The sequence below is a fragment of the Nymphaea colorata genome, chromosome 9 (genome assembly GCF_008831285.2).
Source record: "Nymphaea colorata isolate Beijing-Zhang1983 chromosome 9, ASM883128v2, whole genome shotgun sequence".
NCBI lineage: Eukaryota > Viridiplantae > Streptophyta > Magnoliopsida > Nymphaeales > Nymphaeaceae > Nymphaea > Nymphaea colorata.
Window position 1 is genome coordinate 9742164 of NC_045146.1, and position 12853 is coordinate 9755016.

The 12853-nt window shown below is 40.2% G+C and overlaps 1 protein-coding gene across 3 annotated transcripts in view; it reads left to right on the forward strand.

The window, feature by feature from the left end:
- Window positions 1-12853, forward strand: part of LOC116260385 (probable uridine nucleosidase 2) — a 58243-nt gene that overhangs the window by 25659 nt on the left and 19731 nt on the right. For 2 of the 3 annotated variants that reach the window (XM_031638695.2, XM_050079402.1), the window contains exons 6-7: window positions 3067-3163; window positions 12667-12774. In XM_031638695.2, the coding sequence (XP_031494555.1) occupies window positions 3067-3163; window positions 12667-12774 (205 nt within the window). The remainder of the gene's footprint in view (window positions 1-3066; window positions 3164-12666; window positions 12775-12853) is intronic. The other variant, XM_031638696.2, reaches the window with a different exon arrangement.

Sequence of the window (12853 nt, forward strand, 5' to 3'; positions counted from 1 at the left end):
CTGTTATATTCGATGACTCTCCTCTATTATTCTTAACTTCCTGCAATATAAACTATAGTCTATGTAACACAGGTACTGCTCTAAAGGAGTAGTACCCGCACCGTACTGGTACGATATCGGTACGGGTACGTACTCACGTACGCCCTGGGTCCATTGACCGTACCGGGTATGGTCAACGTACCCGAGTACGAGTCCGACCATTTTCGAATTCGGTCAAAATTGACCGAATCCAAAAGCGTCCATAGTTAGGGTTTAAGTTTTAACGCGGTTTACATTTTTCACGTTAAAAATATCTTAAACATTAAAACGCCTTCGATAGTTCTGCATCTTCACCGATAGAGACCGACGACGAGAGGCGATTCTCTAGTGATACTCCACTCCAGCGAACGGCGAGCAGCAAACGGCAATTCTCCACTCCAACGAACGGCGATTCTCTGCTTCTTCCTCTTTGGCAAACGGTGATTCTCCAGCAATTCTCTAGCGATTTATTCACTCCGGCAAACGGCGAGCGGCAAACAGCGATTCTCCACTCCGACGAACGACGATTCTCTGCTTCTTCCTCTTTGGAAAACGGTGATTCTCCAGCAATTCTCTAGGGAGTTATTCACTTCGGCAAACGGCGATTCTCTACTTCTTCCTCTTCTTCCTCCGCTCCGCCTCCTCCTCTTTCTTGTCCTTTAACCTCTCCCGTTTCTCTTTATCCTCACACTTATGCTTCTGCTGATTCGGTTTTGCTCTCTCCCGCTCCCTGTCCTTATCCGGGAAAGAAGGGGTGGAGTTTCGAAGCAAACAGTGATTGGATGCATTTCAGAGAGAAGGTACATAAGTTCAAGGTCTGCGAGCTCTTTCTTTTGGTCTTGCTTGGTTTTTAGGGATGAGAGGAAGAGGCGATTGGATTTCTTTAGTCAATGCTGTTATTCTATTTTGTGGCTGAGTGATGAGAGGGTTTTTCGATGCAGTGATTGATTTCATCTGAAGGATCTCTCGTTTGTTTTGTTCTTATCTAGATCTTTTTTCGGTTGATTTCTGAAGATTTTGTGAAAATCAAGCTCCTTTCTTCATTTTTTGTCTTCCGTTTTCTCATATGTACCTATCTGCTTATATGAAGAGTTTGAGAGCGTCAGAGTTACCTCTAAATTTTTGCTGGCTTCCTTTTTGTTTTTGGTTTTACGATCTTTGTGGTGGTTCTTGTGGATTTTAATCTCATGCCTTCTATTTCGTTTTCCTATCTTTACTTTGTTTCTTTTCAAGAGGAGGCAAAAAATGTTTTTTCCTTTCTGAATTGTCATATATGAACAATATTCTGAGTTGTGTTTGATCTGAACTGACTGAGAGTTTAGAGTTTGTATATGTACAGCTTTAGCGGATTATAAATCTGAAGGGTTTGTTTCTTTGAAGTGTTCGTTTCTTTGTTTAAATCTTTCCAATAATGAAATTTCTGCAGCATTCTATATGCAAATCCGATCTCCATCTGTTTGGTAGGTCATCTATTTTTTGTACGGCCGTACCCCCGCACTCAAGTTTCTTGAAAATGGTCCATACTCGTACCTACACCGGTACCCGTACCTGTACCTATGTGACATAGACTACAGTGGGGCAAGGGAGGTTCCACCTAGATGCCCAAACAGATCATAGCTCCTTATAAAGGAACTATGGCTCCTTATAAAAGGAACTATTTGTCATTTCCAGTCAGGTAATTGGTATGGGTAAGCTTTTGGGAAACAAGTTGCGCCAAGGAGCTAGAAAACATGCCATTATTAGAAGTAGAATCCATGAATATACAAGAAAGGAATTTTCGAATGCCGTCAACAAAGGACAAGACTAAAAGGGACGAAACCTTTTTTTTTTTTGCCCTATCAAGTCCATGATGTGCAGAGATTTTAAAACTATGCAGAATGACAGATTCATTGTCTGATATGAAAATAACGACACAAAGAAAGAGAAATAGAGAGGGGAGATATTTAATTCTGTAATCAGACTAAAAAGCAGGGCAGAATATAGTTAACTTCAAGAAGACTTAAGACTGAAAATATTTGATTCTGTAGTCCGGCTGGAAAACAGGCCAGGATATGGTTAACTTCAAGAAGACTTGAGACTTGAAATATGAATCAGGTATAGACGTGAGATAGAGAGACCAAGAGACAATTGTGCAAGATGAAAAGGATGTCACTATATCAGCACTTCTCAAAAACACGTATTTCAGAATTTCTCAAAAGCAGGCCTTTTATTTTTTCGGCACTTCTCAATTCTGATGAAGGAAGATCATGGAGAAAAGAAATTCAGAACATAGTATAGAAAGATTTAGATAGGAAAGACGTAGTGAGAGAGACTAAGAACAAAGAGTATGATTGGGGAATGAGATATCTTTCTTTGAAACTCAAATCAGATCTGTCTGGGCATTCTTTTTTGAGAAGTCACTGAACACCTGCTTTGATACCATCTTAGATTTGAGTTATCAGACTTAACCACAACTTCAATCTGGTAGAAAATAAGGATGAAGAAGACCGGGGAGAGAAGAAAGAGATGGCTGTGTTAACTGCCAGTTGTCTCTGCCCTAATTGCATATATTGATTGTGTCCACAAGTTCAATCTGGTAGAAAATAAGGATGAAGAAGACCGGGGAGAGAAGAGAGAGATGGCTGTGTTAGCTGCCAGTAGTCTCTGCCCTAATTGCATATATTGACACACATTACATTCAAACTGTTTAATAATGTCTAGAAAATACAACAAATTACACCAGATGCCATTAATGAAAGTAATATGCACGTTACTTATAAAACAGCGCCTATTTCTTGATGGATTTGGATCTGGACCAAGATCCGAATCTGTCCTGTTATTCTTTAACAGGAACAAAGTGCAAAATAGTTGTTTATGCATTTTTTATGATCACAAGTTGTACAGCCTGTTGAACATCTTCTGTATTAACCAAAAACATTCGGTGATGTTGGGCATCTGCCTAGATTATGGTGAATGCACTACAAATTTATTTTTCTTTGCAAACAAATGTTGAAGTAGAATAACAAGGAGTAATTGTTTCTTCACTGACATTACCGTTTGCTATGCTAGGTTTTTGGTGATCCAGATGCGGCTGACATGGTGCTGACCAGTGGAGCTGATATATTAGCTATTGGTATTAATATTACACATCAGGTTGTTATGACAGGTACCTTTTTGTTGTGTAATCTCCTTTTGTCTAATATTGTTATGACACTTAGAGGACATTATTTGATGTATCTGGGTTCCTTGTTTCTCTGTTGTGGCTTTCTATGACGATCTGTTACCTCAGCAGGAAAGAGGACCTATTGAGCAGGAATCACTCTCTCTCTATTACACACACACACACACACACACACAGAGAGAGAGAGAGAGAGAGAGAGAGAACAGCCACAGATATTGTGGCTCATTTGAAAAAATGCAAAACTTAATGTTAAAAAATAGGAAAATAAAAAAAAAACATTTTCTTTGTGTTCGGTTCACATTTTTTTCATTTTTCTCCCTTTTTAATGTTTATACCATCACGGACTGAATTTTAAACTTAAATTAAACTATAAAACATTATTTTTTATAATTTTATTTAGTTATTTTCGATGTCTTCTTATTAGTTTTTCATTTATTTTATTTTTAACTCAGAAAATTGCCAAGACTTTCCTGAGAAAACAACTTAGCTGAAAAAAAAAAATGCCTGAGAATGTCTTGCCATTAAGAAACTGAGAATGATATTTATAACTACATGGGAGAGAGAGAGAAAGAGAGAAAGAGAGAGGACTATTCTCTATATTCGGTTTAGATAAAATCTTACAAATGTGTCATACGTGATTTTTTTTAGCATGAAATGAATTAGGGGAACATGGAAGAAAGTTCTCAAGTTTTTCTAAAATGAGGGTTCCATAATCTAGGAAAGCTTGATCTCTGTTCATATTCTTATATTAGAGAAACTATACTTTCCACGAGAATCTTTTGTACCCTCAGACAATGTTGTCACTGGTGTATCGTATCACGTATCGGTCAGGCGGACCTTTACGTTGTATCGTAACGTATCGTAAAATTAATTTTTTTGAATGAAAAATACTAAAAAATTAGTAAAAATCGTGAAAAATCAAGAAAATAGCCAAAAAATCAGAAAAAATCAAGAACAATGTATTTCATATGAAAAACTCATCACAAAAAGAACATTATGATTCATGATTCATCATTTATAAACCATATAGGCAAATACGTCAACAACAAATTCAAAAAATGAAAAGTAAGACTAAGAGATTCGAAATAACATTAAAAACATCCACCATCCGTCACAAATTTTAAAGAGCATCTACTGCATAAAAGTTTAGAGTTTAATAAACTACATCACAAGTTCATCACATGTAAGTTATAACCAATTAACCATCAGTCATCACAAATTCACATGATTATCATCAATCAATTTGTTAATTAATCTAATCATCATCTTCACATGAGCAAATCTTTAGCCAACTCGATGGTTTCTTTCTCAAATCAGTGGTTTTTTTTTTTTTTTTTGGAGAAACCAGCAAAATCTCTCCCTCTCACAGCCTTTAGAGAAGTTTAGATGAAGGGAGAGAGGGTCTCGGTTTAAAAGAATGATGCAGAAACTTTAGACCCCTTTTTTAAATTTTAACGTCGTATCGTACGATACAGGGTGTATCGAGTGTATCATACGATACACCCGATATGCAGACATATCGTATATCGAGCCTGTATCATCTGAGTTTTCTTCACCAAGACGAGTTGTATCATATGATACGGGTCTGTATCGTATGATATGGATAACACTGCCCGTGGGTTATCTCTTTTCTTTCTATTTGAGGTTGTTGAGATATTGGTCATGTTCTGTTAGTTGCTGGGTTTGAACAATCTTGCAAGTGGACCAACAGTTAGATATGTGTAGTAATGTGAAAAGCTGCATATTTTTAATATAAAAAAAATATGAAAAACTTAAAAAAGATCAGGAAAAATGTTCTGTGTGAACAAAACATGAATTGCATAAGTACAAGTTATATAAACAAGTGACGTGTCAAACATAAAATTCCAATTAATGGAAATGTAGTCAACAAACATTTACATTTCGCTCAAGCATGGTAACTTGAAGTCCATAATGCATAAGTTTAGAGTAAAACTGCAATAACATGATTCTAAAACTCGGATCTCCCTTAGAGGCTTAGATTCATCTAGGAGAGAGTATGTATCTCAAGAAGGACTAGATGGCTTAGGTTCTTCTCCTCTAGGTTTCCCTACTCCACTAGGTTTTCCTACTCCACTAAGTTCCTCTTGATTTTTATATTGCTGATGCTATTACTGCTGCTGGTGTGACATCCAAATGTCATGCCTTTCATGGTTAAAATAAGCTTTCATGCACAAAATGAGTACAAACCTTTCTTCAACGTAAAACTGATTTCTTGCTAAAAAATCTGACCTTAAATCACTATTGTCTTCCTCAATACTGTAAGAACACCCCCATGTACAACTAATAAGAAAGTCCATGGGTCGTGTATGTTGGAAATTTTAAACAGAAAATAAGAAAAGGTGGTGGGTCTCTTTAAGACAGTTAATGTATCATATGATATGAGTTGTATCACAATATATTCCACGATATGGAAGCGTAACATATGATATTGTGTGATACGAGCATTACACTCCTATAGAAATTTACACGGTATATATAATGCATTTCTCAAAAATTACATTGTGTATAGTAATATATCATACAATACTAAACTGGTTCTAAAGGCTAGTATGCCTTGCGGTTAAACCTAATCTCATGAGTTGTTACAGGCTTACTTTTCAGCCATGTGACACCAAGGGTTGCTCAAAGCCATAGGCCAGCCTTTACTCATCTAAGAGTAGCCACAGTTTGTTTTGTTTGATTAAACGAGGATTACATACATGTAGTCAATTCACCGTGACTCTGAACCCTTGATTTCTTGATGATTGGTGAATAATGGACACATAAGTCCATCAAGACACACCCTTCCTCTGAGCATCCTGTAGAATCACAAAGATCAAGAACAAAGGAATAAGAAGAACACGATGTAACGTGGAAAAACCCTCAACAAGAGGAAAAAAACCACAGACGAGGAGGAACTGGCGCACACTAGCCCCCAGACTCTCTCTCTCTTAAGATTTCATTAAAAACTTTAAGATTAGGGTTACAATGATATAAGTATGCCCTAACAAGGACAAACTGGATCGGGTCTAGACCCGGACCCAAACACCCAGATCCGTCAACACTCCCCCTCAAGTTGGGTATACATATTAAACATGCCCAACTTGGATACATTTCTCTCGAATGAAGTTGAAGATAGAGCTTTCGTCAGAATATCAGCGGTTTGGTCTTTAGACTTCATGTAAGGTAGGATTAACTCTTTAGCATCAATCCTTTCACGAATGAAGTGGCGATCAATCTCAACATGCTTTGTTCTGTCGTGTAGAACAGGGTTGTTGGCTAAGTTAATTGCAGACTTGTTGTCACAGTACATCTTCATTGGTCCTAACCTCTATTCCGATATCAGTCAGCAATATTTTCAGCCATAGTAACTCTGACACTCATATAGCAATAGCTCTATACTCTGCCTCTGCACTAGATCGAGAACACACATCCTGCCTCTTGCTCCTCCAGACAACAAGATTTCCTCCCAAGTAGACACAATACCCTGTGGTAGACCGTCTAGTATCAGCACAACCTGCCCAGTCTGCATCGGAGTACCCCTCAATCTCTACAGTCTCTTGTTTCACATACAAGAGTCCCTTGCCAGGATTTCTCTTCAAATAGCACAATATTCTGTCCACAGCCTTCAGGTGTATATCAGTAGGTGCATGCATGAATTGACTCAGTACATTTACTGCAAAAGTGATATCTGGTCTCGTAAGGGTAAGATAGATCAACTTCCCAACCAGACGTTGATATCTTCCCTTAGCTTCTTCACAAAGCATCTCTCCATCTCTAAGGCTTAACTTGTGTCCAGTATCAAGTGGGATAGAAGCGGGTCTACACCCCAGTTTACCAGTCTCCTCCAACAGATCTAATGTATATTTCCGTTGGTTTAACACAAGGCCATTACTAGATCTAGCAATCTCAATACCAAGAAAATACTTCAGTTTGCCAAGGTCCTTGAGATCAAATTCAGTAGCCAGTAACACTTTTAACTTGAAGATCTCCTCCTCATCATCTCCTGTGACAATCATGTCATCCACATAGACAAGTAAAAGAATGACCCTGCTCTCCTTTTTCTTCACAAATAAAGTGTGGTCTCCATTACCTTGATTGTACCCATGATGTTGCATCACTCGTATGAGACGTTCAAACCATGCTCTAGGTGACTGCTTGAGGCCATATAAGGCCTTTTTCAGCTTATAGCATTTCTGTGGTTCTTCATATCCTGGGGGCATACACATATATACTTCTTCTTCGAGATCACCATTGAGAAAAGCATTCTTAACATCGAGTTGGTACATCCTCCACTCCTTCATCACAACAAGGGACATAACAACTCTAACTGTCTTCATTTTTGCAACTGGAGCAAAAGTCTCCAAATAATCAATCCCATATTTTTGACTAAACCCCTTGGCCACAAGACGAGCTTTATATCTTTCAACACTTCCATCGGATTTGTATTTAATGGTATACACCCACTTGAATCCAACCAAGTGAGCTGCCTCAGGCATCTTCACAACTTCCCATGTCATGTTTCTTCTCAAGGCTTCCATTTCTTCTTTCATAGCATCAGCCCACTTGGAATCACCTTGAGCTTCTGCAACGGTCCTGGGAATCACAACCAAAGAAAGAGAAAATACAAAACACTTGTAATCCTTGCTAAGTCTTGAATAAGACACAAAATTACCAATCGAGTGTTGAGTACATGTCCTGACACCCTTTCCCAGGGCAATGGGAAGATCTTCATTTTCTTTTTCAACCTCATCTTGAGTCTTCAAGGTAGGACTTGGTTCATGCAGGGAAGGAGCGACATTGGGATTGGAAATAGATCTCGCACCACAAGTCACCTTCTCTGTCCGAGCACCTCGTCTAGAGTAGACCTGTCCAAACATACGATGACCTTCCTTCTCAGTTCCTGTGCTACACCCTTCCTCCTTCTCAGGCACATCAACAACTGTGAGAGGTTCTTCTTTCTTGTAGTCCAAAAATTCTGTAAATTGAATCTTCTGACTCTGAGAATATTCTTCCCTAATCACAGACTTCTCCTCCTGAAGAGGATTCTCACAAAAGTAAGAGGCATGTTCCAAGAAAGTAACATCCCTTGTAACATAAACACGACCAGTGGTAGGATCAAGACACCTGTATCCTTTCTGAGTAGGAGAATACTCAACAAACACACCCTTGATAGACCGGGGATCAAGTTTTTTAATATTTGGACTGTGATCATGAATAAAACACACACAGCCAAAAACACGAGGGGGGAGGGAAAAAGGTTGACGACTTCCCGGAAGTAAAGAATGGGGAGTCCGACCATTCAACACACGATTGGGCATGCGGTTGATAAGATAAGCACTAGTAAGAACTGCATCACCCCAATAATGCTTGGGAAGTTTCCTCTGAAACAAGAGGGCTCTGGTGACATTAAGGAGCTGGCGATTCTTCCTCTCGGCCACCCCATTTTGTGGGGGAGTATAACTACATGATGTCTCATGAACAATCCCCCTTTTTCGAAGGAAATCCTCAACTGAGTGACACATATACTCACGGGCATTATCTGACCGGAAGGTTTTAACATTTCCACCATATTGATTTTGCACAAGGAGAATGAAAGTTTCTATGATATGAGGTACCTCACTGCGATATTTTAGTAAGTACACAAAGGGGGTTCTAGAGAAGTCATCAATGAAGGTTATAAAGTATTGAAAACCTTGACGGGTATGAATTCCCGAAGGCCCCCACACATCAGAGTGAACCAAGGAAAAAACTTCATTAACACAACTAGTAGAAATAGGGTACGAAGCCCTCACATGTTTGGCCAACTGACATACATCACAAGAAATCAACGACAAATTCAAAGTGGAACACAAATCGGGAAACAACTGTTTCAAAATCCCAAAAGGTAAATGCCCAAGACGTTCATGCCAATATAAGAAGGACTGAAGGCAATCTTCTCTTCGCTTTTCTGTTTTGCTGATCGCTGTCATAAGAGCAGTGGCCACGCGTATGGGAAGACGATACAAGCCATCAGACGCCAAACCAATCCCAATCCTCTTCCTTGTCGCCAAGTCCTGCAAAATACAACGAGTTGCAGAAAAAATGAGTTCACAATTCAGCTCTTTAATAAGTTTACTAATTGACAAGAGATTTAAGGGAAGCTGAGGGACATGTAATGCTCCTCGCACATGAAATTTGTCCAACAAGGACAAACTCCCTTCTCCAGCCACAGAGGTAGAGGAACCATCTGCAAGAGATACTCGTTCCCGTCCCGAAGACAATTTATACTCATGAAACAATTTAGGGTTACCCGTCATGTGGTGAGTAGCACCATTGTCCACAATCCATTCCCCTACACAAGAGTTACCTTTATCCCCTACAATGGCAAGAGCATGATTAGCCTTTGTCTCATCTGATGCCTCGACGTGATTGACATCGAGCCGACCCAAGTAAGCCCTCAGTTCCCGAAGTTGTTCAGCAGAGATAGAGATCTTTCCTCCACTAGCTTTTGTCTCCTCAGGCACAGTCGGCTTCCCGTAAGAAGGCTTCCCTTTGTTACTCTTTTTCTCTGGATGAAGATCCCAACAGAAATCCACAGTATGACCATTCTTCTTGCAATGAGTACATCTACGAAGAGATCTAGTAGTGCCTCCAGGACCCCGACTAACAAGAGCCGATCTCTCATTATATGGCATGAGATCTCTCTTTCCCCCAGATGTAACCAGCCTCCTCTGTTCTTCAGCTTCAACATGAGAATACACATCTTCAATACTTGACACTTCTCCTGAATTCAGAATCTGGCTTCTAACGCTTTCAAACTCATCATGTAAACCAGCTAAAAAGAGGAATACTCTATTTTCCCACTCTTTAGCAACATAAAGTGCCTGATCGTGAGGACAATGCCAATTAATATCAGAATAATAGTCAAGATTCTCCCACTTGGCTTTCAAAGTCCCATAAACAGATAAGTTCCCTTGCCGAATTCCATAGACAGTCGTCATTAGTTGGTAAGTCCGGATAACTGTTTTCTTCTGGCCATACATTTGCTCCAAAATCACCCACATGTCTCTAGCAGTCTTCTTCCGAAGAATAAGGGGTTGTATATCAGCGGAAACAGAGTTGACAATCCAAGTTTTTACTTGATTATCCTCAAGAAACCAAGTGTCCCACTCACCACTTGTCTCTACCGGTTCAGGTTTCCTTCCATTGATATAGGCAATCCGACCGCGGCCTGCGAACCCCATAGTCATAGCGGCCGACCACGGGAGATAGTTCTCCTTGGTCAGGCGAATAGTAGTAACTTGAACGGGAACATTCTCAGTTCTATAGGCCCCAATTTCAGAGTGATCAGTGTTGACCGTGGACGAGGAAGACGCTGCCATAATTATAGATCAGCACTACAAAGAGAACAAAAGTAAACAGCAACAGCGATACGTTGGCGGCAAACCTCATGGTAGCAGGGAGGCAAAGGCGTGCGGCCTGGGCAGGGCAGACGAAGAACTGGGAAGACGACGGGAGACCAGCACTAGGCGACGCCGTAACTCCAACGCGTCGGGTCAAAAACCAGGGACCGAACAGAGTACCGTAGAACGACTCAGAGAACCACGGGCGACGCAGCTGGTGGCGCTGGTGGCTCCTTCTCAGGCGACGCAGCTGGCAACGGCGGCAAGCAGGGCGACGCAGCTGGCAAGGGCGGCAAGCAGGGCAAAAGCAGAGAGTCGCCAGAACTTCAGTTGGCGTCGAGTCTGTCGCCGAGACTCCTACGGCGTTGTGAGCGTCACTGGAAGAGACGCTAGACTCCAACGGCGTCGGGCGATGACCACGTCGGGCAGCGAACCGTCGGGCAAAGGGCAATGAACAGTGCCGGCACGAGACTCCCTCTCACACGGCCACAACATAACCAAAACACTCGAATCAGCCACGCCAGAACTTCACGGCTCTGATACCATGTAGAATCACGAAGATCAAGAACAAAGGAATAAGAAAAACACGATGTAACGTGGAAAAACCCTCAACAAGAGGAAAAAAACCACGGACGAGGAGGAACTGGCGCACACTAGCCCCCTCTCTCTCTCTCTTAAGATTTCATTAGAAACTTTAAGATTAGGGTTACAATGATATAAGTATGCCCTAACAAGGACAAACTGGATCGGGTCTAGACCCGGACCCAAACACCCAGATCCGTCAACACATCCTAACAACCATCCAAGTTAGAGGAAAGACCCCTTTGGAAGGAAGTCTCCAGCCAAAGCTAGTCGCAGACTGATATCTTATAAATAAAGTGGCTGACCGTTGCCTTGACATTGACCATTAAATCTGTTCGACCTAGCACAACTATGGATGCATAAGTTGCATCCTTAAAGGAACTGGCCGTGACTCACGCACACCCCTTGCATGAGTCACACTACGTGTGGGATTTGGCTTGTTGGTAGTCTATAACTTCCATGGGTCCATTGCCTTTCAGCTTATTTACCTTTGTCTTTACTCTATGACATGCACATTTCTAAGTGCTAAACTTCCCGTTTGACTGAGGTTTAATTTATCCCAGATGCTTTCCAAGCAAATGCCTAACTTGGTTGAATGAATATCTCATACCATTCACTTTGCTGCTCTGTCACTGCCAAATTTATTGGCATCTTCATTGATTTTGCATTTACTTGAGTAAACATTTGGCTGCCCTTGTCTATTTTAGATTGTATGTTAGTACTTATATACATATTTATGTATTGTATATTATCTCTACACATGGCATGATCTCTAACATATGCATTTGGAGACCAACATAGTTCAATGCTGTCATGTGCCAGATCTTGCTGGATAACTAAAATGTAAAAATTTGTTGTTAAAGAACAGTTACCAAATTAGTACTAGCCATGGTTTATGGTACAATGATGGTTTATGGTGGCTTTGCTAACGATTTATGGTCTTTTTAGCAATGAATTTTTAAATTTTAGCACGTGGCAACATTTACTTTTCCTATATATATATAGGGGAAAACAGATAGCTGCCTTCAATCGACCCTAAAAAGTAGATTCATGAAAGATTGCAGTAAGTGTTCCACGAATCTGCCCCTTTTTTGGGGCAGATTTATGGAACGTAACAATATGTTACTGCTGCCAAATGCCCCCTTAGTATATTCGGCATTGTGAAATACTGCACTTGTTTGTAGTTTGGTGGGTGTGATGAAATTGTCTAGCAACCTGTACAATGTGGGTTATATCCAGTTTTATAATACTAATTTCCAATCAATAGCCTCTAAGGAGTTGGAGTTCAAGAGCATCCCAATGTTTGATATATATATATATAGTTTAGATCAGTGCAATCATATACATATTTTCTTTGTTGAAGAAGTGATAAGCTCTCTCTTTCTCTCACGTACATGCTTTACATGCTGAATGTTGCATTCATACTGTAACTTTATTGGTCTTCATATTAGTTATCTTTGGAGTTTCATTCTCTTTCAATTTTGGTTAAATCCCTGACAATGTTCTTGTGTTCCAAATCAGAAGTAGAAAGAGAGGAGCTTGCAAACTGTGGTGGAAGATGTGCTCAACTCCTAAGCAAAATGTTGGGTGTCTATTATGCATATCATCATGAGTCCTATGGAACAGAGGGTGAGTAACTGTAACTTTTCATACTTTACTGAGAAAAACATGACATTGCAAGAATACTGCTATCCGTAAGTTCACCAAA